Genomic DNA, 26,366 nt, shown 5'->3' with positions numbered 1-26,366 from the left:
AAGCTTAAAATTAAATTATGGTATTGTTATTTTCTGACCAACGTTGATGATAATAATATTATAATTCTATGAGTTTTATGTTTAAAGTTTAAATCTCTGATGAATTTTGCATCAAAGTGACCAATTTTTCAGAGAAAAGACAAAGATCAAGGAATGCTCTTAAACTAGAGCAATGTATTTTCATGTTTCCGCTACAATGAAATTGATTGTCTTCTAATTAAATTTGAACCAACAGGAGAATTTAATTTTGAGGAGCAGTTCTATATTTTCAAGATTATTGAATTTCTATACGTTAATTCCATTTCTGCCCAACGGTGATGTGGAATTAATGTAGAAGAATGATATTTTATTCTATTCCTGCCCAACGGTAATATAGAATAGAACATAAAGATTTTAAAGTTTAATGAGCATTATTGTTGAATATTTTTTCAGACAAAAGACTTCCATGCTTTCATTCTTGAAGGCAGTAAGAGAAATGAGCTGGGTACTTGTGACTTAGATGATGAATTGCCTAAGGACAAGTTATGTATGAAAGAATGCCATTGCTTAAGGGACTATGTTCTCTTTAAAGAATGGTTTCAAAAGAAAAGAATTATAGGATATTGATCCAAGAAAAGAGATAGATTAATGAGAGTCTTCATTGAGAAATGTCTTTTATGTACTCTCTGTGAAGAAGAATTTATTTTTAGTTTCACTTATGAGAGTTGTAAAAGTCATATACATGTTTAATTTGACTAACATTGGATTACACATGTGTGTTAAAAGAATATTCGGATTTATTTCTGAATTTGATGATTGAACACAAGCCAATCCTAGCAATTATGTTCGTTCAAGGAAATTATCTTGCATGACGGGAAAAGTTTGTGGTAGTACCCGCATGGCGGGAAAAGTTTGAGAAAATACCCGCATGGCGGAGTAAAGTTGGCATAGTACTTATGTTAACAAATCCTGCATGGCGGGAGAGTTTTGGCATAGTACTCATCCCGCATGGCGGGAGAAGGATGTAATGACTCATGTGCTCTAAGTGTATCCCACACATGGAGAGAAGTTTGGGGTAGCTCTTATGCTATCCTAGTATTGACCGTACACTTTAATTATGTCATAGTCATTAAGTACTCAATGAGTTTAAGAACAAAAGAAAGTTGCATGTGAACCAAAAGATAAGAATGATATGTAAGCGTGACTTGCAGAAGTATTGATAATAATAGACTATGTTGAGTTTTGAAGTGAAATGAGGAAAATGTACTCCCATACGAATTAAGAAATAACTTTGTTTGCATGATGTAATCATGTGGATGAAGTAAGTAATTAAAGTTTCCTCATTCACAAGAGTTCTGAATGTTTTTTGAAATTGTGGTAGAAAAGTTCATACATTTCGAGGGGGAGAAATATGAGATTAATTAAGAAAGACAATTAAGAAAGATACTTCCCCATACTTCAGATAATGCAATGCATACTATGCATTGAAGGTAAAAGTGATCTATAAAAGATGAACGTGGTCATTGAGGGAGTAAGACGGTCATAATAACGATACCCCTAAAGTAAAGAAATAGCTAAATTTTTGGACCTTTTATAGTTCCGATAGGAAGATAGCAGATTAAACCCAAAATAAGAAATTTGAAGATACACCATCTTTACAGAAGATGGAGTAATCTAGGGGAGCATGGTATATAGATACCTAAAGCTTGAATAGAAGTGGGATTACATATCCACTACAGTGTTTTAGATCAACAAATTGCTTAATACATGTTGATGTTGTATGACATATACAACACCTAATGTTAGCTCTTAAAGAAGATGAATAAGTAAATAAGGATCTTGTAATACAGGAGGCTATAGAACAATTGCCTTTTGGCAATAAAGAGTAACAATAGCCCCATATGAAAGAAGTGCCATGAGGCCCCAAAAGGTCTCAAAGAATAAGAAAAACAGATATTTCTGGTGACTAAGGAGTCAATGTTAAGAAAGAAATTCAAATAGAGGGTCATTCCACCTCATTTGAAAAAGCCATGAGAGGCGTTCACTCGTCTAAATGGCAAAAAGCAAAGGAAGATGAAATGAAATCGATAAATACCAATGATGTTTGGGACTTAGAAGAAATTCTCAATGGAGCCAAAACAGTAGGTTGTAATGGGCCTGCAAGACAAATGTGACTCCAAAGGGAATATAGAAAGCTATAAAACGCCACTTGTGGTGAAATGATTTACACAAAGAGAATGAATAGAATATAATGAGAATGCAATGATTCTTTAAGAATCATAATGGCGTTAATGGCACACTATGATTTATAGTTACATCAGAAAGATGTAAAGATACATTCCTCAACAGGGATTTGTATGGAAAAGTTTACATGGCATAACTTAAAAGGTTTTGTCGTGGAAGGAAAAGAACGTAAGGGATGTTGCCTGAAGAAATCCATTTATGGATTAAAGCAAGCTTCAAGACATTGGTACTTAAAGTTTGACAGTACAATAAGAAAGTTTGGGTTTAAAGAGAATGTAGAGGACAATTGTATTTATGCAAAGTTTAAACATGGAAAATTAATTTTCCTAATCTTGCACATGAATAGCACCTTGCTCGCTAGTAGTGGTGTTAATCTATGGTTGGAGGAGAAGCAATTCTTGTCCTCAAGTTTCAATGAGAATGATCTTGGTAAAACGTCATTCGTTCCAAAAATTGAAACTTACCGAGACAAAAGGAAAAGGGGTATTAGAACTATCTCAAGTGTATACTTAGAGAAGATTCTAAAGAAATAAAGTATATATATGTGAGTAAACCTACGCCCGTTCCTATAGTAAAGGAAAATAGTTTTGGGAACTTTCAGTGTTCCAAGAACCAATGTGAGATCGAAAGGACGTCCTATATGCTTCAGCTGTTGGAAGCTTAATGAGTGCTTATAAGTAAAAACTTACCCTAACATAGTTCATGTATCCGGGATGTTTTGGCAGAAGTCTAGTCCAGATATAGATCACTGGAATGGAGTTAAGAATGTTTTGCAATTGTGCAAAGATTTATGTCTCATGGTGAGTAAGAAAGAATAAGTACTCTCAAATAGTTGTGGGAACAAATGTTAAATTTTTGGCGAGATGTTTAGTGAAACCCACATAGTAGCTAACACTCGCAGTCGGAGTTTTATTATGGAAAAGCTCCAAAGAAACAGTTGTGGTGTCATCAAAGATGCATACCCACAGTATAGCTTGTTATGAGGCTTAAGGACAGGCGAAATGGTTAAAAGAACTTACAACCGAAATTGATAATGATATATAACAACAATAACTATTTAAGTAGTTCGCTCCTATAACAACGGGTCAAATGTGGTGCCAAACACATTGACGTTAAAGTTATACGTTGTGAAGGAGAAAGTCTGGAATCATACTAAAAGTATTAAAGTAACAAGCAAGTGCTTGCGGATCCACGTACAAAAGGCTTACCACCCAGTGTATCTAGAGAACACACAGTCGACATGGGTTTATGGTATAGCCTATGATTTTCAGACAATAAAGGGCCCAAAAGTTAAAGAATCTATTTCAGAACAGAGATGTGTATTGTAGCTGTTTAGTCTATCGGCGATTGACCGTGACGATGCTTCATGCACTAATCTGTGATGAAACAAATAAAAGTGAAAGGGATTAAAGTCAAAGTTTAAAGTTAAAGTATGAGTTGAGATCAAGGGGGATAATGTTGGTTTGATCTCCCAACCACAGTGGCCCAACGACAACTTGGGCCTTGACCTCGCGCCTTGATCGGGGGCGCCCAGTCCATCTATGGCTGGCGGCCCCCATCACACTGCGTATTAAATAGAGGTGGGGGCCGGCGGCTCTCAGCACAAGGTTCGCCTGAGCCGTACGCCCCACCTACTAACCCTAAACCCGATCAATAGAGGGGCGCAGCCAGTGACGGGAAGCACCGCCGCCGCCACTGCACTACGCCAACACTCCGACCGTCGCTACCCGTGCGCAGACTTCACCGCCCAACCTGTGATGGCCGCCAGCTCCTTTTCCAATCCCTCAGATGATCGGTAAATCGTCTCTCTCTCGGATCTACTTGTTCATCCCGAAAAACGAAGTGTCTCCACTAGATCCTAGACCTAGAGATAATAGTGGTCTTAACAGCTCCTTCATGCTGGTCGCCGCGGACATGGCCAGGAGCCTGGACTGTAGGTCGTCAGCACGCGTCAGGGTGCAGACCGTGTCCTCATCGGACTCGGACACCGGCAGCGGCGCCCAATGGAGCCCCGTCAAGACTACCGACGACCACCCATGCCCTTGGTGGTGCATCAGCTGGGACAGCCACGAAGAAGCCGCGGTCGTCGTCGGCGTCGTCGTCCACTGGCTCATACACGCCCCCGGTGCCTGCTTGCTGAGCGAGGACGACGTCGGCGAGTACATCCTGACCTACGACGTGGACGCGGCCGCTATGGGCTCAGTCGACATCCCCAAGGACCGCCAGCGCGCCAACCTACTGATGACGTCGTCCCAGCTGGCGTCGTCGCCAGACGGGAAGCTGGGCTCTTCGTTGCCATGGATGACCAGTGCACGGTGCCCGTCTGGATTTTGTCGTCAGGAGGCTCCTGGGCGCGGCACATGGAGATCGACATGATGGCAGAGTGGGGGCTGTTGCTGGGGCTGAAGCCATGGATGGATCATCGGCTCGAGCTGGAGAGCTTCAGCGATCAGAGGAGCGGCGCGGTGTTCTTGCAGATTGATGGTGTCTTCTTTGTGCTCAACATGGAGGGACAATGTCTCAGACGAGTTTGACAAGAGAGACGGGCATCCCGTACGAAGTGGACCTCGCGTCTCGGCTCGCCTCCATGAAATCCTTCTAGTTCTCAACATCGATCTGGTCGATCGAGGCGTTTATATTTCCTAATAAAATAGTGAGTGTTTAAAATACTTAGCACAAGAAATATAATGATCATCACCTATATCGGCAAGTCATTGCCGATAGATAGTCGTGGTGGCTATTTCTTCGTGGGAAGTACTTATTTGAAGCACACGCAAAAGCTTGCTTTTTGTTGTAGATTGAGATGTGTGTTACCGTATTATCAAACATGGTAGCATCTAATTTGGTTTATGAAAAATTGCAACAGAAAAAGAGGATGGATAGAGCCATGAAAGGTGCAACTATCTATGTGTGCATGCAAAATTTAAATTTGAATAAAAAGAAACTTGTGCAAGAAAGAAGAACAGAGTATACTATATGGGTAGTTGTTTGCTGTGGATCAAACACAAGCACTCACAGCTATTCAAGTGTTAATTTCTTATTAAAAAAGATGCAATTTTTCTCTTTATCATTTCTCCTTGTACAAGTTTTTGTTCGAGCTTAGACTACTTGGACATAAATGATTGCATTCTCCATCTGTAATTTTGTTAAAAAGTTTCATGCACCAGTTTAGGTGCTATACTGATTGGCAATAGGTAGTTCTACAGGACAATGAAACACTAAGGCCTTGTGTTTTGATGTTGTCAGATTCGTATCAATTCACATGTGTCGGAGTGGAATTTAAACTAAATTTCATCTCAATCCCTCAATCCACCCCCAACACATATGGATTGAGGAGAATACGATAACATCCAAACAAGGCCTAATTGTATGTGATGGTAGGATGGTAAACCAAATATACAATAGTACAAGCAAAAAAATAAACTACAAATCAACATAACTTGAAGCATGTGTGAATCTCCAGGCACTAGAAAAACTCATAGAGCCCCTTCTACTAGCGTAAAACCTATGGAGCTCCTAGAGAAAAAATAAGGGAAAGAGGGAGAGATAGAGTGTGAGGTGGACGAGCACCCCCTAGTGAAAAAAGAAATCACGCAAGGACGGCAAGGTAACTCGTACACAGGAAAGGAGATCACGCAAGGTAACTTGTACACAGGGGTAAAATCGTGGTGATCAGCCTGTTAACAAAGTGTCAAAGTCCGTGATGCGAACGTAGAATAATAATGGAAAAAAGGCCTTTGTGAGGTGTTTGCTTCACAAATCTACAGCAGGAACTTATATCTTGCCCACACGGGTTATCTCCATGGCCACACGAGTAGAAATTTCGGCCTCAATTTGTTTGAAAGCAGTTATTGAAGCCAAAAACAGCGGTCAAATTGGATGGTTTTCGCCTGAATTTTGGCTTTGCCCCCCGTGCCTATTCCTTTTCTGGAGACTTTGGCATTTCACCCATCATCAAAAACTGGTTTCGCATTTTTACCATCCCGCAAAGTGGTTTCGCTCGTTTGTCATTATGAGACTGGTGTAACCCGCTGAAATACATTTTGGATAGTTTTTATTCGTGGAAAAAAAGACACATCCTTCCACTTCTACCCCTGCCTGTTGTTGGACGGAGAAGCAGCCTCTACCGCCGGGAGGGGGAGTCCCGCCGCTCTTGCAGCCAGTGGGGAAAGGGAGGGGCATCTCAGCCACATCCACGGAAGGGAAGTGCGAGGATGCCACCGGAGGGGTCGACGGAGACACCGCCGGTGGAGAGGGAGCGCCACCGGGTGGGAGGGGGCACCAGATCTAGACGCCGGTGGGGAAGAAGGGTTACTGCGGCCTCCATGCCCCCCATGGGGCACCGCCGGTGGGGGAGGGAGAAGGGGACGCCGCCGGATGTAGGGCCCCCGATCCCGTCGACGCCATCACCAGATGGAGGGACGGGGAGGGTGTGACAGAACCACCCAATTTATACAAGATCAAGTACGGTTGTCCCCGCTAACACGTTGACACACCCATACTTTCACTCATATAAACCCGGTAGTCTGCTGAGTGTCCCGAAAGACCTCGGTAAATCAACATCACAACCAAGATCGCGTGATTAAGCAAATACACATCACATACATCAGGTTGCAGCGGACATAATATTACAAAGGGGTTAACAAATAATAGTACAAGTTTAGGTTTCAAAACCGCTTAGTGAAAACAACATAGCTTTCAAATGATTACATTAATATAAGTTCCAAATATATTGCTAGCATAGTGACATCATCCGACAAAAGCATATAGATGAGAAGTAAGTATAGAATCACCGAGCCCACAGGCGGTTAGCCACCATCTTCAACAGGTCGAGAACATCACCTGCAACAAGGTGGGATAAATCCTGAGTACTCAAATGTACTCAGCCAGACTTACCCGTCTTAAACCAAAATAAAGCGACACCAAGGATTATGCATGGCTTTCTTTAGTGGGCTAGCTGACTTGTTTGCGAAAAGCATAAGCTATCATGAAGAAACCATTTTAAGTACTTTGCATCATCTTTATTATGACCTATCCATCTAGTTAAGCACCTGTACTATAGCAATCACTTGATTAACCAATAACATCCAGTTACCAATTTAGATTTAGCATATCCCATACCATCCAGATAACCATCATTGTTCCATAATAATTACTATGATGCCGTAACTCGAGTCAAGTGCTCATTATCCAGGAGCGATGGCGATTCGAATCGATTCCTAACCAGCTAGTGATTTATTCCTTACACAAACCTCACTCACCCGCTAAAGTGAGATATTGATCACCGAGTCAACTATCCAGGAATCTCGAGTTTGCCAGGAACCACATGTACTCAGGGGCCGACCGACTGCACTTTAGTCTTATCATCTCGCCCCCGTGTCCTACCACACCTGCTCCGGCACAGTGCGCTGCGGGCAATCTACTCGGCCCGAATAATCTCCCAGCTTCGTGGTCGGAAGGTACTTTATCCGGCCAGCTAAATGTAAGGCATGCGTTCAACATGACTCGAGGGCCAACAACGGTCGGTCCTTAATCGACACAGATGGAAACTAACAGCACCCCAGAACCCTATCTGGTTGCCTCCAACTTTTTCTGTCCGGTCTCCAATTATCCATCACACATGGTTAATTCCAGGATATCATTCTTTTCATAGCTAAATTCTTCCAGTAACCACCTATAATGTAGGTGACCGGATATCACCGATCGCTACCGGTCTAAGCAAGGCTAAACAGTTATTCGATCCCGACCTAACAGGGTAAAAAGGTAATAAGATAGGCAAGGATAGTAATAAATGCATCAACGGTTTTAATCAACTCCTACAACTTAATGCAACAATATATAACTCATATATAGAAAGAATTGCTTTTATAAAGTAGGAGACTTAGAATGCTCCGGGGCTTGCCTGGGATCCGACACGAGTCAGTTCAGTTAGCTTGCACCGTCTTCAGGTTCGGCACCAACATCCCGTCCTTCACGAGGTTCATCTAGCGTACCTAAATGAGATGCAAGATGCATGTGTATGAATGTGATGAATTGTAACACAAGATGCATCACATAAGCATTCAAGATAAACACAAGATTATGCAAGACATAGACACCAATAGCTATTTAACTAACCTCACACCACTAACTATAGAGAGCAAGCACATCAAGCATGTCACAAGTTTCCCAAGATCTCAGGTGCTCTAACTCAGTCATCATTCAAGGCATAAGTCACACTTAACAATATACAAGCAAACACTATAATTGGAATCTGCCAATTTCTGGACATGCAAACAGCAGCTACAAGATTTAGCTATAACTGGAGTTACACAAATCCAAATAACATGCAATAAGACAATCTAGAAAGCTTATGGAATTTTCTACAATTCATATTTAATCATATTAGCATGATTCTCAAGTTAACTAAGTCAAATATATCCATTTACAGAAACTGGTCCACAATTGATAGAAAGCAGCCATTTCTGAAACCCAACTTTAAACAGCTGTAACTCTTAAACTACTTGGCCAAATGACACCAAATTTTAATAGAAGCTAGATACATGAATTATCTACAACTTTTGTATAAACAAGTTTCATAACAAAGCACATTATCATGAAGAACTTTGCTAAGTTCCCAGATCTGTCCATAAACCACATCGGCAAGAAAATAATTATTAACTTATGTTGCAAATACATAATTGGGCAAAACCAACTTTTCCAACATTTTACACATGACTAAAGAACACAAAAAAACCTAGTGTCCATGACCAAATAAATTCTTTTAATGCATTTCTTAATTTATTTTAGATAACAAGGTGACTTAATGAACATATACCAAAAGTATACAATAAATTCTACAAAACTTACAGTGGCTCACATATCCTCTCAATAGTCTACTGTACAAATTTCACTCCATTTGAATATGTATACAACCTCTATGAAAAAGACAAGTTGCTAAAGCAAGAAATCATGTGAGAGCAAGATAAACCAATAACTCACTCATACTTCATCCAATACTCATGAAATTTTTACCACACATCAACTATCACATGAGTAGCATGCCACAAAAATTTCACTTCATTTGGAGCCCTAGATCTATAGTTATGAAAAATAACAAATTCAACTAGCATTACAACCTTACTGTACAAATCTATTTTTACCGCAAAATATTTAAACTAAAACATGCCATATTATAGATCCACTGCATAGACAATTTCACAAGGATTCCAAAAAGTCCTCATTTACTATTTTACGAATTTTCTACGATTTACTATGAATTTCCAAAGTTCCTACAAAATAATTACAAACCAGTCCTTACGGTAGTATTCACATGAGTCTATGACATTGCAGATAGGACCCTCCCTTTCTTCAAATTCTTGCGCGAAGTCCTTGACGTGGATCAAAGCAGAGGAGGCCGTCGGAGGCTCACGGTGCCGGCCAGAGGAGGCTTGTCGGCGGCGGGGGAGGATTGCGTGAGCACCAGAGTGTCCTCCCGCACCCGTGTGTGCACTCGAACTTGCCGAAGGTGGCCCACGATGGCCTAGCCACGCGCGTGCACGGCGCGCAGGGGCGCAGCTCCGGCGGCAACGGCGGAGGAGCTGGCCGGCGTTGGCGGGCGGTGGTTGGCAGCGGCGTGGAGCACCAGCGAGAGCGTACGCACAACTAGGAGCCCACAGCTTGGCTTGCGGTGGCCCAAGGACGGCTGGCCATGGAGCTTCGACGGCGACGGCCATGGCGGACGTGGCTGCACGCAGCAGCAGAGCGAGAGGGAAGGAGAGTGGAGAGGCGAGCGGGGAATGGGGCATCCCACGCGCTCGGTTGAAGGAGCAGAGGCGCGACAGAGAGGCAGGGCACGTGGCAGCGGCGAGGGCGCACTGCTCGTGCATGGCCGCCACGCACAGGCCACGCGGCGTCCTCTAGGGCGTTTCCGTGAACACTTGGTGGGCGACGGAGTGGCCGGCGTGGAGCACGGGTTGGGCCAGATCTGGGCTGATTTAGACCTCGGGCCCAAAACAAAGTTTGAAGCCCGCGAGCTGCTCTACATTTTTCATTTAGAGACCAAGGTCATTAGAGCTCTTCAACAACGGGTAATTAAGCCACAAACTGTCAGTGTCAGCGCCTTGATAACGGTCACGGAAATTCACTTTCGGAAGTCAAAACTCGGTCAAACTCAGTGCAACTTTTTGCATGCTCTTCTCCATAATATAACCTTCAACTTTTATTTTTGGACCAACTCAAGTTGCTTAACAAATTTTGGAGAACGCGGAATGCCAACGTCGTTGCTTAGCGAAACTCCAGACTTAAGATATTTCTAAGTGCTGAAAACAACAGCAAATTCGATCTTGTGACCTTGATTTGACTTACTTCCAAGCTGATCTAGCTCTTAGTCCAAAAACAAAGTTTGTTCTACATGATATGGACTACAACTTTCATTTAAGGTCCAACCTCAAAACTGGTATAGAACCTGCTGTTCTACTTTGACCAAAGTAGGATCACGATGAAGCTTAAATTATCCTTTTTGATCTATTGGAGCATTTTCTTGGCATTTGCCCAACATGAACCTTTCATGACTTTTGTTGTAGAGTTCATCTAGAGTCATTTTGGCAAGGTTGCAAGGTTTGGTTGACATCTCATGTTCTCATTCACTTAATAGTGCAATTCAAGCACTTAGTAAAAATCATTCCAACAAGGATATAACTTATCATTTCATGTGACTTTTTGATTCCAAACTTCATGAAACTTTTTGAGTGTCCAATATAGATGGGTATTGATGTGAGACACATGAAGATATCCCAATCACACCACCCAAGCATATATCTTGAAAAGGGGTCTATAGGCGAGCAAAGGTGCAATATCCAAGTTTAGGTTGGGGCTCAATTCCATAGGTTGACCTTGACATCTTCATCATCACTTAATATGCCATGTTTGAGCTCAAACCCATTGCTTAACTGGTGGCAAACACCTGGGGTGTTACAGCCCTCCCCCCTTAAAAGAATCGCGTCTCGAGATTCAGGACGAAAGACTTTTATGGAAGAGAGACATGCTACCAGTTTCCAAGATCAGCCAGAGCTTTAGGCTACATAGCTTCAAGCATAAGAGAGGCTAATTTGGTCAAGACACTTTCTGATACTTGTCCTTTGTAGTAAGTTTGGTCTGAAGAATTTCCTTCGTTGGCCTTCATGAAGTTTTGTTACTTTAGGAGGAATCCAAGATAGCAATGTCCTACATACTTCGTCCTCGATGTACGAAGAGCGATACAAACGTAGACTAAATACTTGTAGCATCTACTTCCCTAGTGGATACAGCACATACCATATGGGCTTTGCACTAGATCATAATCTTCTGAAGGATACTCGTTGCAATGGTTCCATGTGTGCAGTTCTCTTTCTCTGATAACAATATTGTATGGTCTGAGTCTGCCGAGTGAGTGGTAAACGTAATAGCTGACTCTGTCAGCTCAACGTTCTCGATGATCATTCCTTAGGGAGCCTTCTATCCAAGTTGCAACAGTGATCTGGGTTGAATCTGATGCAACCTCTTGGGTAAAAACACATATAAGGTACCAAAGGCATGTCAGCATTGGAGAACCATTGACGCAGAAGGATGTTAGCGAGGCTTGGAGGACAATACAAGTTGCAAGTAATCACAAAACTAGGGACTAGTTCACTACCAAGCAGGTTGAGTACAATTTGCCTTCATGGTGCAGTTGCATAGCAAGTTGGGTTGACTTGCATCGTAGCAAAACCAGCTTTCTTGAACTATATTTGACATCGAGGCTTCCATTCTTAGGCCAATCAATATCTCGAAAACCATAATCCAAGAAAAATATATGGTTAGACACCTTTTCAATTGCTTTCGAGTTGCAAGGACACAATTTTGACTTCTAGAACACCTTGACTGCGTTGCTAATCTTGACGTCAATTGCAAACACAACTTTCTAAAGTAAAGGATGATCACAGTCAACAGAGAAATTGTAGATTCTATACCCTTTTGTTTGCTGTTCATAACTCACAATCTACAGCTCCATTATGCATGAATTTTGGTAGGCATACAGATCCATGAGTCTTCTAAATACTCACCAAAATTCAACTCAAACGGACACAGTTTGACTATCCAAACAATTCATCTACCAAAATTGCTCTGTTCTGAAATGGCAGCAAACCGAGCCAACAAGATATCTCTCAAATCCGATGTTTTACTCAACCAATACTCAACAAACTTGAGGCATCGACCTGTCCTAAGTGAGGAATGAGGTCACCAAAATTTGAGGCCATTCCAACCATGTTTGAGTCACTAATTGCTGGCTCGAAGATAACCAATTTTTGTGTCACAAAAGCTGGACAGATTTCTTGTTCTTCCTTTTCTTCGCTCCACATGTTGAGGTGTGTGTTTTGCACTCTCTAACTTTTCTCATAGCAGCAGCAGTCTTTGTCTAGCTGAGGATGGAGGCTAGAGTTTTCCTTACATGCTTCTCTGGTAACACTTCAACCATCGTTCTAGACACCAACTTGACTATGCATAAGCATTGGACTTGTGGGCTGTTTTCGCAGGGCACAAAACATTATTCCACATGTAGGGCATTTCTACATTGACAAGGAACTATTCCTATATATCCTTCGGCACTTCATCCAATAGAGTCCAGACACATGTGTTAGTGGCACCTTGGGGCACAAAGATGCTGACTAAAAACCAGGGACGTGCTTTCGCTAGCTCCTACCTAGCCGATACCACGTCTTGTACTATATACGTGATTGTCCAAGATGGAATTGACTTGATAGCACATTTGGAAAAGAAGTAGCACTTGCATTGTGGGGCCAGGTTTGCTGTTTCCTTGATCAACATTGTTCTGTGAGATCTGGCCTTCATAGTTACCAAATAGTCGTTACCTAACTGAAGACTAACTTTCCTACTGGTAACAAATCAGTTGTCCCTCAACACTTAAAAAGGTTCTAAATCTTCACTCTTGATAATAAAAATTTTGGTCGAAGCCTACAGATGGTCGCCATTGAAGTCAGCAGAAAGGGGTCACACCAAAGAAGGTTGGTTCGTCTACGTCATCCTTATGCACCTAAAGATTGAGAACTTGGATAGGAATCTCATATATATCAGGTGATCTATTACAGCACATAATCTCCTGGTCCATTTATCATCCGACTGATAACTTATTCAACCTTAAGTGTGGTGCACCTTTCTGATCCAATGAAAATGACATAAGTTGCTCACTAGATGATCGACGTCATTACAGGGATAGTCATGTCGAGTAGAGTCACTTGTCTACCCTCTTGCAGTCTGTTTATGTTCCTGTTAGTGACATGTTCTTCAAAGGTTAACTGTTGGACTACTCTAGAAGGAAGTCCTATTGCATCTAGTTCGACATATAGATCTCTTGACATGATAAGGAGAGATAACCAAGGAAGAGCTCAAGTGAGAATAACATATCGGTGTAGTTCTGTAATGGATCATGACTAGAAACCTCGATACCAGCGCGTGCCGAGCAGCATAGCCTTGTGTGTGCACCCACAGGGGGCTCTTGGTTTCGTCGCGGCACCGTAGATTGCTAATTGTGGCACCATTACTGAACATACAGCCCACAAGAAATCTCACATGGCATAAATTGGGTTGCATAGGAGCAAGCACTATGCGAAGGAGGGACAGCAAACAAAGGTAGTCACAAGGTTAGGAGTCAACAAATAGGGGATCCGAAGATCAAAACATAATGCAAGAGAGCATAGCTTAATTGCTAAAGACAACTAAGTATGAGATTCTTGTTTAAATTCCACGCACGCCTCGCGTCTACCAAGGTGATTACCAGATGAAAGATTATCATAAGATCCGGTCATGTTGAGCAACATGAGACCAAGACTGATAGACATCCCGAGACATGAGAAGGTTGGAGACAAGATAAACAAGATTCAAGGGACAGAGCCAAGGCACTGACTAAGGATTCAGTTGATAAGGCAACGACATGATCTGCGAGGAAAAGGTTCCAAAGCAGAGTAGATAGCGATTAGCGTTGCACCAAATCTTCAGTAGAAGAAGGAGCAATGAGATCTAACAAGGATTTTTGAGCAAGGTCCTCCCACACAGGAGCAGGACAACCACGATACATGCAAGCATTCAAGGGAATCAAGCTTGGGCCTAAGGTTAAGCAAAGGCATGGATAAAGGTCTTCGTAGCGCAACGTTCAAGGCTAGCAACCACATGTATAAGCTTAGGCTCCTAAGAGAGAACTTAATTGGAGACGACAACCATGAGATTACCAAAACTTGGACGTGGTTCTAGGATAGCGCTCTTCAACACTCGTATGCTTACCAAGGACAAAATGGGTGATAACTATAGCACTAATTAGATAACAAGCATACATACCCACCACTTGGCTAAACTAGAGGACATTATAGGTTAAGCATGTAACCACAATTATTTCTAGCAAGGCTAAGCACACACTTTTCTCAAGCACTTCCTATTCAAGAAACATGGAACAAGGCATTCTTGTTTAACTCCACACAAGGAAGATAGTGCAATACATCGATCACAAGTTACTTAGTACTTAGAATAAAGGAAGGGAAGCATATTTATGCACAAGCATAATCATGATGCATGCTCGTCCTGTTCGTCCTCACAAAATTGCCAGCCTAAGGTGGCAATCACGTTCTATGTCGATGGCATAACACGTACTCTCTCGATATATAGCTAGTCGTCAGCTACATTCAATCTACGCATTCGTGGTTAGCGTACCTGCAGGCAAATTCATTGCAGCCCATCCCCACAAGAGATAAATAAGCGCACAATGAAAATAGTGAACTAAGATACTCTCCATATATACATCCCCAGATGTATATACTTCGATATCCATAGCTACCCGATAAATATACCCGCAATTAAGTACCTTCATATATACATGTGTGTAACATGTAAATATTCCAGTAGCCACAGCTAACTCTCCCTTAGATCGACAGTTGGACGGTCATGCTCTCACAACTCATACTTACCTGGATGTAGAGGCAATTGATCCATACATTACCATTCAAGCGAATGGCATCCATACAATAGCACGCCGTATGGACGACGAAAGAAAAATTACAATAAAGTACATCCCTTAAAGTTAGTACTTAGATAGCCACCTAATAGTCCTTAACTGGGCATAAAGGAAGATGTCGCTAGCATAGTTTTACAAATAAGTTTTGACAAATTTGCCTGTAGCTAAAGTTTTAGTTAAAATAGACTTTTTAAAACCAAAACTTGACTTTTAAAACTATGTACCTGACAGTATTATGCTTAATCTCGCTCTGATACCAGCTGTGACAGAACCGCCCAATTTATACAAGATCAAGTACGGTTGTCCCCGCTAACACGTTGACACACCCATACTTTTACTCATATAAACCCGGTAGTCTGCTGAGTGTCCCGAAAGACCTCGGTAAATCAACATCACAACCAAGATCGCGTGATTAAGCAAATACACATCACATACATCGGGTTGCAGCGGACATAATATTACAAAGGGGTTAACAAATAATAGTACAAGTTTGGGTTTCAAAACCGCTTAGTGAAAACAACATAGCTTTCAAATGATTACATTAATATAAGTTCCAAATATATTGCTAGCATAGTGACATCATCCGACAAAAGCATATAGATGAGAAGTAAGTATAGAATCACCGAGCCCACAGGCGGTTAGCCACCATCTTCAACAGGTCGAGAACATCACCTGCAACAAGGTGGGATAAACCCTGAGTACTCAAATGTACTCAGCCAGACTTACCCGTCTTAAACCAAAATAAAGCGATACCAAGGATTATGCATGGCTTTCTTTAGTGGGCTAGCTGACTTGTTTGCGAAAAGCATAAGCTATCATGAAGAAACCATTTTAAGTACTTTGCATCATCTTTATTATGACCTATCCATCTAGGTAAGCACCTGTACTATAGCAATCACTTGATTAACCAATAACATCTAGTTACCAATTTAGATTTAGCATATCCCATACCATCCAGATAACCATCATTGTTCCATAATAATTACTACGATACCGTAACTCGAGTCAAGTGCTCACTATCCAGGAGCGATGGCGATTCGAATCGATTCCTAACCAGCTGGTGATTTATTCCTTACACAAACCTCACTCACCCGCTAAAGTGAGATATTGATCACTGAGTCAACTATCCAGGAATCTCGAGTTTGCCAGGAACCACATGTACCCGGGGGCCGACCGACTGCACTTTGGTCTTATCATCTCGCCCCCGTGTCCTACCACACCTGCTTTAGCACAGTGCGCTGCGGGCAATCTACTCGGCCCGAATAATCTCCCAGCTTCACGGTCGGAAGGTACTTTATCCGGCTAGCTAAATGTAAGGCATGCGTTCAACATGACTCGAGGGCCAACAACGGTCGGTCCTTAATCGACACAGACGGAAACTAACAGCACCCCAGAACCCTGTCTGGTTGCCTCCAACTTTTTCCGTCCGGTCTCCAATTATCCATCACACATGGTTAATTCCAGGATATCATTCTTTTCATAGCTAAATTCTTCCAGTAACCACCTATAATGTAGGTGACCGGATATCACCGATCGCTACCGGTCTAAGCAAGGCTAAGCAGTTATTCGATCCCGACCTAACAGGGTAAAAAGGTAATAAGGTAGGCAAGGATAGTAATAAATGCATCAACGGTTTCAATCAACTCCTACAACTTAATGCAACAATATATAACTCATATATAGAAAGAATTGCTTTTATAAAGTAGGAGATTTAGAATGCTCCGGGGCTTGCCTGGGATCCGACACGAGTCAGTTCAGTTAGCTTGCACCGTCTTCAGGTTCGGCTCCAACATCCCGTCCTTCATGAGGTTCATCTAGCGTACCTAACTGAGATGCAAGATGCATGTGTATGAATGTGATGAATTGTAACACAAGATGCATCACATAAGCATTCAAGATAAACACAAGATTATGCAAGACATAGACACCAATAGCTATTTAACTAACCTCACACCACTAACTATAGAGAGCAAGCACATCAAGCATGGCACAAGTTTCCCAAGATCTCAGGTGCTCTAACTCAGTCATCATTCAAGGCATAAGTCACACTTAACAATATACAAGCAAACACTATAATTGGAATCTGCTAATTTTTGGACATGCAAACAGCAGCTACAAGATTTAGCTATAACTGGAGTTACACAAATCCAAATAACATGCAACAAGACAATCTGGAAAGCTTATGGAATTTTCTACAATTCATATTTAATCATATTAGCATGATTCTCAAGTTAATTAAGTCAAATATATCCATTTATAGAAACTGGTCCACAATTGACAGAAAGCAGCCATTTCTGAAACCCAACTTTAAACAGCTGTAACTCTTAAACTACTTGGCCAAATGACACCAAATTTTAATAGAAGCTAGATACATGAATTATCTACAACTTTTGTATAAACAAGTTTCATAACAAAGCACATTATCATGAAGAACTTTGCTAAGTTCCCAGATCTGTCCATAAACCACATCGGCAAGAAAATAATTATTAACTTATGTTGCAAATACATAATTGGGCAAAACCAACTTTTCCAACATTTCACACATGACTAAAGAACATAAAAAAACCTAGTGTCCATGACCAAATAAATTCTTTTAATGCATTTCTTAATTTATTTTAGATAACAAGGTGACTTAATGAACATATACCAAAAGTATACAATAAATTCTACAAAAATTACAGTGGCTCACATATCCTCTCAATAGTCTACTGTACAAATTTCACTCCATTTGAATATGTATAGCAACCTCTATGAAAAAGACAAGTTGCTAAAGCAAGAAATCATGTGAGAGCAAGATAAACCAATAACTCACTCATACTTCATCCAATACTCATGAAATTTTTACCACACATCAACTATCACATGAGTAGCATGCCACAAAAATTTCACTTCATTTGGAGCCCTAGTTCTACAGTTATGAAAAATAACAAATTCAACTAGCATTACAACCTTACTGCACAAATCTATTTTTACCGCAAAATATTTAAACTAAAGCATGCCATATTATAGATCCACTGCATAGACAATTTCACAAGGATTCCAAAAAGTCCTCATTTACTATTTTACGAATTTTCTACGATTTACTATGAATTTCCAAAGTTTCTGCAAAATAATTACAAACCAGTCCTTACGGCAGTATTCACATGAGTCTATGACATTGCAGATAGGACCCTCCCTTTCTTCAAATTCTTGCGCGAAGTCCTTGACGTGGATCAAAGCAGAGGAGGCCATCGGAGGCTCGCGGTGCCGGCCAGAGGAGGCTTGTCGGCGGCGGGGGAGGATTGCGTGAGCACCAGAGTGTCCTCCCGCACCCGTGTGTGCACTCGAACTTGCCGAAGGTGGCCCACGATGGCCTGGCCACGCGCGTGCGCGGCGCGCAGGGGTGCAGCTCCGGCGGCGACGGCGGAGGAGCTGGCCGACGTTGGCGGGCGGTGGCTGGCAGCGGCGTGGAGCACCAGCGAGAGCGTACGCACAACTAGGAGCCCACAGCTCGGCTTGCGGTGGCCCAAGGACGGCTGGCCATGGAGCTTCGACGGCGACGGCCATGGCGGACGTGGCCGCACGCAGCAGCAGAGCGAGAGGGAAGGAGAGTGGAGAGGCGAGCGGGGAATGGGGCAGCCCACGCGCTCGGTTGAAGGAGCAGAGGCGCGACAGAGAGGCAGGGCACGTGGCAGCGGCGGGGGCGTGCTGCTCGTGCATGGCCGCCACGCACAGGCCACGCGGCGTCCTCTGGGGCGTTTCCGCGAACACTTGGCGGGCGACGGAGTGGCCGGCGTGGAGCACGGGTTGGGCCAGATCTGGGCCGATTTAGACCTCGGGCCCAAAACAAAGTTTGAAGCCCGCGAGCTGCTCTACATTTTTCATTTAGAGACCAAGGTCATTAGAGCTCTTCAATAACGGGTAATTAAGCCACAAACTGTCAGTGTCAGCGCCTTGATAACGGTCACGGAAATTCACTTTCGGAAGTCAAAACTCGGTCAAACTCAGTGCAACTTTTTGCATGCTCTTCTCCATAATATAACCTTCAACTTTTATTTTTGGACCAACTCAAGTTGCTTAACAAATTTTGGAGAACGCGGAATGCCAACGTCGTTGCTTAGCGAAACTCCAGACTTAAGATATTTCTAAGTGCTGAAAACAACAGCAAATTCGATCTTGTGACCTTGATTTGACTTACTTCCAAGCTGATCTAGCTCTTAGTCCAAAAACAAAGTTTGTTCTACATGATATGGACTACAACTTTCATTTAAGGTCCAACCTCAAAACTGGTATAGAACCTGCTGTTCTACTTTGACCAAAGTAGGATCACGATGAAGCTTAAATTATCCTTTTTGATCCATTGGAGCATTTTCTTGGCATTTGCCCAACATGAACCTTTCATGACTTTTGTTGTAGAGTTCATCTAGAGTCATTTTGGCAAGGTTGCAAGGTTTGGTTGACATCTCATGTTCTCATTCACTTAATAGTGCAATTCAAGCACTTAGTAAAAATCATTCCAACAAGGATATAACTTATCATTTCATGTGACTTTTTGATTTCAAACTTCATAAAACTTTTCGAGTGTCCAATATAGATGGGTATTGATGTGAGACACATGAAGATATCCCAATCACACCACCCAAGCATATATCTTGAAAAGGGGTCTATAGGCGAGCAAAGGTGCAATATCCAAGTTTAGGTTGGGGCTCAATTACATAGGTTGACCTTGACATCTTCATCATCACTTAATATGTCATGTTTGAGCTCAAACCCATTGCTTAACTGGTGGCAAACACCTGGAGTGTTACAGAGGGTGCCGCCACCGGAATCTTCGCCTAGAAGGAGGGGCGCCTCCGCCTCTGGAGTTAAAGGCCCACCGCTGCTGCCGCCACCGGATGCAGGGGGGCCCTCGTCGGCGCCATTACCGGAGGGAGGGGAGGGCACCGCCACCTGCCTCCTGTGCGTGAGAGGTCGAGGGAGGGGCCGGGTGCCGCCGACGCACTAGGGAGATCGAGATGATGAACATCGATCTCAAGAGTAACAGGCAGGGGTAGAAGTGGAAGGGTGTGTTTTCTTCTTCTTTTTTCCACGAATTAAAACTACCCAAAATATATTTTAACATGTTACACTAGTCTTATAATGGCAAACGAGCAAAATCACTTTGCGGGATGATAAAAATGCGAAACCAGTTTTTGAGATGAGTGAAATGGCAAAATCTCCCTTTTCTGCTAACTGTCGCCGCGCATATAAATGAAATGGACGCCGTTCTGGCGTTCTCCCCTTCCAGAGCAGAGCAGGCCCACCGCACACCTCACCGCAGCGCCCTCGTCTCCTCTCCGGCTCTCCCCGTCGGGATCCACCACCGACCGAGCGCACCTCTGCTCGCTCCTGTCGTCCACAGTCTCTGCTCCTCTCTAAGTGCTGTCGATTTGTGCGTCGACTGGTTGTCTGGTTCGGTTCCATCCTTCTGTTGGTAAGCGATCCTACCATGCCCTGAGAGGTGCCTTTGCTCTTAGTCTTAGATTAGATTAGAGTTGGTTGCTTCTCAGTCCTAGCGTGCGATTGCATCTGTATATGGATCCGTCTTCGTTATTAGCGCCAGCGCAACTACAATTCTTGAAGAGTTTATGCAGTATATGTCCGAATATGCAGCAGTGATCTTGCTTGCTTGATCGGATCCTGTAATAAGCAGTACGTGTTAGCTAGTGTTTTCCGCCCCCTTCGATTAAGAGGGAAAAAAGTCATACCCGGATCCTCGGGAACAGAAATGGATTTGATATGCGGTGGAGGTGCATGCTCCTAGATCTCATATCATGGTGCTGGTTTTGGTGTGCCAAGTCGGTTACTTGGAGGATACTCGTGGGAAATGAATTGACTTAAATGTTTTCAGTTGGATGTTTTTGCTAATCGTGTGGATGGCCCCGTTAGCCTACAATAGTTTCTGTAAATCTTGAGGCCGGGTTGGTTTAGATCCCACCCAGTGCTTCATACTTGTGATCTTCTTGGCGGCCTAACTGGGTTTTGACTGAGCTTTTATTGGGCAAACCTTACTTAGCTTTTCCTAATCCTAACTAATAAAAATATGTATCTTCATGTCAAATACTGCTGACCCTGACCTGAATCTTTGTCAGGTTATCTTGGTCTAAACAGCTCAATCTGTCAAACAGCCTTGCTATTGTTTTTTCCCCCCTTTCATTTTGGCATAAACAATCCAAGTTGATAACTTTTTGCTAGCTGGAATCGGAATGATGGGCGCCACTACTGACTTCTTGCTGGCACACGGACTTTAGACTCCCATCGTCTACGGCTAAATGAATTATCCAGCTATAGGCTGGATGCGCAGCAACAGCAATAATTCCGATCCAGTACAGCTGTAGTTTTATTCATTTTTGTTAGGCTCAGTAGCACATGGGTGAGCAAGTGACCATGTTTCTGCCTGACAGGACAGCTTATGCCAGCTTATATAGCTCTCTTTAGTATACTGAGCATAATTGATCCACTTTATGATTGATCGCAGTGTGATATGTTTTTCCTTCAAAGTCGTTAGTCCTATTTACCAGCTGGTCCTTGTTCAAAGATTCATTAATGGTAATAATCTTGCTGCAACTTGACCTAAGGCCTGCTAAATACAACCTTGCATTCTTTTTACTTGGCTATCACAAATTGCTCTTAATTATCATCATGTACTGGAAAATTGTATGGTCTTTCCCTTATCAATCTTAACTTAAATTTCCAAGCCATCTAGCATGAACTAGGTCCAAAATTTTGTGCTTTCATTTCACAAGTGAATATTTGAGATGGTCTCTGAATTCAGATTGTCTGTGCAGATCAATGGCTGACGGTGAGGATATCCAGCCACTTGTGTGTGACAATGGCACTGGAATGGTCAAGGTTCGATGCTCATTCTATCTGTTCATTCATTAATCTCTGAAACCTGTAAAAGGAGTTGTTGCAGAATGACCAGCCTATGTTTCTCCTCTCTGCAGGCTGGCTTTGCTGGCGATGATGCGCCCAGAGCAGTGTTCCCTAGTATAGTTGGCCGCCCTCGCCACACGGGTGTGATGGTTGGAATGGGCCAAAAGGATGCCTATGTTGGTGATGAGGCACAGTCAAAAAGAGGTATCTTGACCTTGAAGTACCCCATTGAGCATGGTATTGTGAACAACTGGGATGATATGGAGAAAATCTGGCACCACACCTTCTACAATGAACTGCGTGTTGCTCCTGAAGAGCATCCAGTTCTGCTGACAGAAGCACCACTAAACCCAAAGGCAAACAGAGAGAAGATGACCCAAATTATGTTTGAGACATTCAATGCACCGGCAATGTATGTTGCTATCCAAGCTGTTCTTTCCCTATATGCCAGCGGTCGCACAACAGGCACGTGTTCATTTTCACCTTTAACTGATGAGTTTTTCTAGGACTGCATCTTTGATTCTCGTCATTGACGATCTGACCCCATTCTACTACCTATGTCTTGTACTCTTGTGCAGGTATTGTGCTTGATTCTGGTGATGGTGTGACCCACACTGTGCCAATCTATGAGGGATACGCGCTGCCTCATGCTATTCTTAGGTTGGATCTTGCTGGTCGTGATCTGACTGACTGCCTAATGAAGATCCTCACAGAAAGGGGTTATTCCTTCACTACAACAGCAGAACGGGAAATTGTAAGAGATATAAAGGAGAAGCTGGCCTTTGTTGCCCTTGATTACGAGCAGGAGCTCGAGACTGCTAAGAGCAGCTCCTCTGTCGAGAAGAGCTACGAGTTGCCTGATGGGCAGGTCATCACAATTGGTGCGGAAAGGTTCAGATGCCCAGAAGTGCTTTTCCAGCCGTCGCTGATTGGGATGGAAGCTCCTGGCATCCATGAGACCACCTACAACTCTATCATGAAATGTGATGTTGATATCAGGAAGGATCTGTATGGCAACATCGTTCTCAGCGGAGGAACAACCATGTTCCCTGGCATTGCTGACAGGATGAGCAAGGAGATTACTGCCCTTGCACCGAGCAGTATGAAAATCAAGGTAGTGGCGCCTCCAGAGAGAAAATACAGTGTTTGGATTGGTGGTTCAATCCTTGCCTCGCTCAGCACATTCCAGCAGGTACTTACTAACATGGCCCTTTCCTTGCTGTCATAGCATTCATGGAGATGGTTTCTTAGGTGCCTTTTGATCATCTTCCTTTTTTAAGTGAAACCAACAATCAACCAAATTGACAAGTGCATGTGAACAGATCTAAATCAGTAAATTGTGAATGGCAATGTTCCGGTGATTTTGATTGTCGCCATAGTTATGAATACGAACTAATTTCCGTTCAATTTTGAAGTATTGTTTCTCACAGTATAGGCTTCTTACTCCAATCATTTTCCTGTTGCAGATGTGGATATCCAAGGAAGAGTATGATGAATCTGGCCCTGCTATCGTCCACCGAAAATGCTTCTGAGCTTTCAGCCGCGCCTTTCGTAGTGTGTCAAGCTGTTGAGATCTGCATTATTGAGTGTCTTTGTGAAGTACATATAGTTTCTGCGAGCATGATTGCATGAGGGAAAGAGTACATCCAACTAAGCATTTGCCTTTCAGATGCCCTGCTTTAGTGATCCAGATGGTGCTGCTTCCAGTGATATGTCGATACTAGTGTGCGAGCAATGTGTTGGTTTTGGCTACAGCTGTTCTGTCATCTGTGCGTAACATTACCTATGTATCTATCAATATCTGCATACACTATTGGCTATTTGGTTGTTTTCCCTGTGGGCAAAAGACTCGATATGGTATTAAGTTCACAGTTTTTTATGTTCTCTTAAATTCTAGTTACCTATTTGTGGCCGTATAACTATGATATCTTCAAATATAACGGCACAGAAAATTAATCAAATCTGGGAAAATATAACGGCACATGAAATGAATCAAATTTGAGAGTTAAGGAAAATTAGGTATGTGAATTGTCGTCGTTAGTGCAACTCCAAGGCAGGACAACTGGGCTAGACAGGACAAGAGCCAAACGCAAGCAGTCCACCAGTTCAAATCTGCCACTGCTATCAGCCACCTACCAAAGCATTCGCTATCAGAGATGACACGAGCGAGCTGTTGCCTTCAGCATCCCCCGCTCAATGAGAAATTCAAGATTCTTGGCACAGAAAGCATGTCTTCACGCAAAACTGAACTTCGGTCGTTGTGGTTCAGCATGTCATGCATTTTTGTTCTCATCCGTACGCAGTTGCGCGTGCATCCGGACCAAGCAACAACACACTAGAACCTGGCAAACAGGTATCACATGACACAAGTGTTTGGAACTAAACGTGTGCCAGCATGCCGCAGTGACATTCAGAATCAATAACTTCAACACTTTTCCAAACATAACAAAAGGCCATTAAATTATACTATTATGGCATCACATCAGTTTTTTATTGATTAGCTAGTATTCCCATGGGTTCCCAATCTTAATGCACCAACCCCGAACATAAACTAGCAGAACATAGAAGACAGCAACCACAAAAGTTTGATGCCAAACAGTTCGCACAACTGGTTGGGCAGATGGAGCTTGCTTGACAACACACTTGAGAGCAATTGGTCCCTTGCCAAATTGAAAAGCCCTAGCCCTAGTACAGGTCACCTTCCTTGTGGGTGTGGATGACACAGTCGGACTTTGGGTAGGAGACACATGTCAGCACATAGCCCTCCTCCTGCTGCCCGTCATCAAGGAAGGATCCATCTGACTGGTCAACCGCACCAGACTCGATTTTGCCAGCACAGGTGGAGCAAGCCCCAGCACGGCATGAGTATGGCAACTCCACACCGGCAGTCTCGGCCGCATCAAGGATGTATGTGTCGTCTGGAGCATCAAACTCGTGCTCTTGACCTTCAGGCGTGACAAGCTTCACCTTGTAGACAGCCATCGCAGAGACATCGAGTTTCTTGGAGGTCTTCAGGCTTGGAACCTTCATAACTTGGCTGAAGAAGCTTAGAGATGAAGGGCTCTTCACCGCTGTTTGGGAGGCCTGTGTTCTAACATTGCCCAACAGCGTGCAGGAAGTAGCAAATGTGCTGGTCGACATCTTGGCAGCCTTCAAATTCAAGGGGAGGAACATAGTCAGTTAACAAAGCCACCTTGGCCTAACTTAAGCAACTACGGAACTATCGCACACTTTCCTTATCAAACACAAAGCAACAATTGAGACCAGGAAGATATTCTCAGGCATCTACATATAAAAAAGTATCTTGCCAGACACTAACAGTAAAAGCTTGCAGCGGTGTAACAAATCATTGACACTGAAAGTCACACAGGGCCATGCTTGAATCAAGATAATCAGAACCAAAATACCATTTTTTAAAACAAATTTCAGACATTGACACAAAAATTACCTAGATTTACAGAGCAACGACCAATTTCTGTTTAATTATCCACACAAAGATATGAGATAAAGTCATGCTTCCTCTGCCATGCTTCATAAGCCAATCCCTTTGTTCACTACACATAGTAATACTACTAATCCAGTTCATTGAGGCACACAGGGGCTGCTGATGTATCCCAATGGTATCTTTACCAAGGAGGAGAACGGGCACATGCCATCCATTCCCTCCATTTAAAGGGGCAGGGTTAATCTGTGGAGCGGTATGAAAAAGGCAGGCATAGCTAATGCTCCATGCCCTTCACTTGAAGCTCACATAGGTTCTTTTTATTTTATATTTTTCTGTGGAACTTTATAGAACAATTTGCTTGATGATTTATTGTAAAAATTCCCTGGGCAAGAAGTACAAAAGTAGAAGAGGTTCATTGAAAGGCTCCCATAAATCCCAAATCTAGCTCTTGGTCAAAAATCTCAACACCTCATAAGCCGGCTCCCTTTGTTTCACTACGCACAGGTAATACTACTAACACAATTCATGGACACACACAGGGGATACTGATATATCCCAATGGTATCTTTACCAAGGAGGAGAATGGGCACATGCCATCCATCCCTCCATGAGAAGGGGTAACTTTAATCTGCGGAGCGGAATGAAAAAGGCAGGCATTGCTAGTGCTCCCCGCCCTTCACTTGAAGCTCCATGGAAATCAGTAAGCCACACATAGGTTCTTTTAATATATTTCTGCCAAACTTCACAGAACAATCCAATAGATGATTTATTGTAAAAATCCCCTGG

General features: G+C 42.8%; 2 protein-coding genes across 3 annotated transcripts; one reads left to right on the top strand and one right to left on the bottom strand.

The window, feature by feature from the left end:
* The first annotated feature begins 20,486 nt into the window (after window positions 1-20,486).
* Window positions 20,487-23,955, top strand: LOC136502849 (actin-3). Of its 2 annotated transcripts, none has more exons than XM_066498130.1 (5): window positions 20,487-20,693; window positions 22,048-22,111; window positions 22,207-22,600; window positions 22,714-23,327; window positions 23,602-23,955. In XM_066498130.1, exons 2-5 carry the CDS (start codon window positions 22,052-22,054, stop codon window positions 23,665-23,667), a joined length of 1,134 nt encoding a protein of 377 aa, XP_066354227.1. In that variant the 5' UTR covers window positions 20,487-20,693; window positions 22,048-22,051; the 3' UTR covers window positions 23,668-23,955. The 2 variants fall into 2 exon arrangements, with proteins under 2 accessions (XP_066354227.1, XP_066354277.1); XM_066498180.1 differs by having other exon boundaries at window positions 22,035-22,111.
* Window positions 23,956-24,820: 865 nt separating this feature from the next.
* Window positions 24,821-25,276, bottom strand: LOC136455702 (ferredoxin-3, chloroplastic). The gene has a single exon (XM_066455572.1). The coding sequence runs from the start codon at window positions 25,274-25,276 to the stop codon at window positions 24,821-24,823; it is 456 nt and encodes a 151-aa protein (XP_066311669.1).
* Between the last annotated feature and the right edge of the window lie 1,090 nt (window positions 25,277-26,366).

The sequence above is a fragment of the Miscanthus floridulus genome, chromosome 1, assembly GCF_019320115.1.
Source record: "Miscanthus floridulus cultivar M001 chromosome 1, ASM1932011v1, whole genome shotgun sequence".
NCBI classification, from domain to species: domain Eukaryota; kingdom Viridiplantae; phylum Streptophyta; class Magnoliopsida; order Poales; family Poaceae; genus Miscanthus; species Miscanthus floridulus.
Note: the sequence above shows the minus strand (reverse complement) of the source record. Positions and strands in the feature narration are given on the sequence as shown.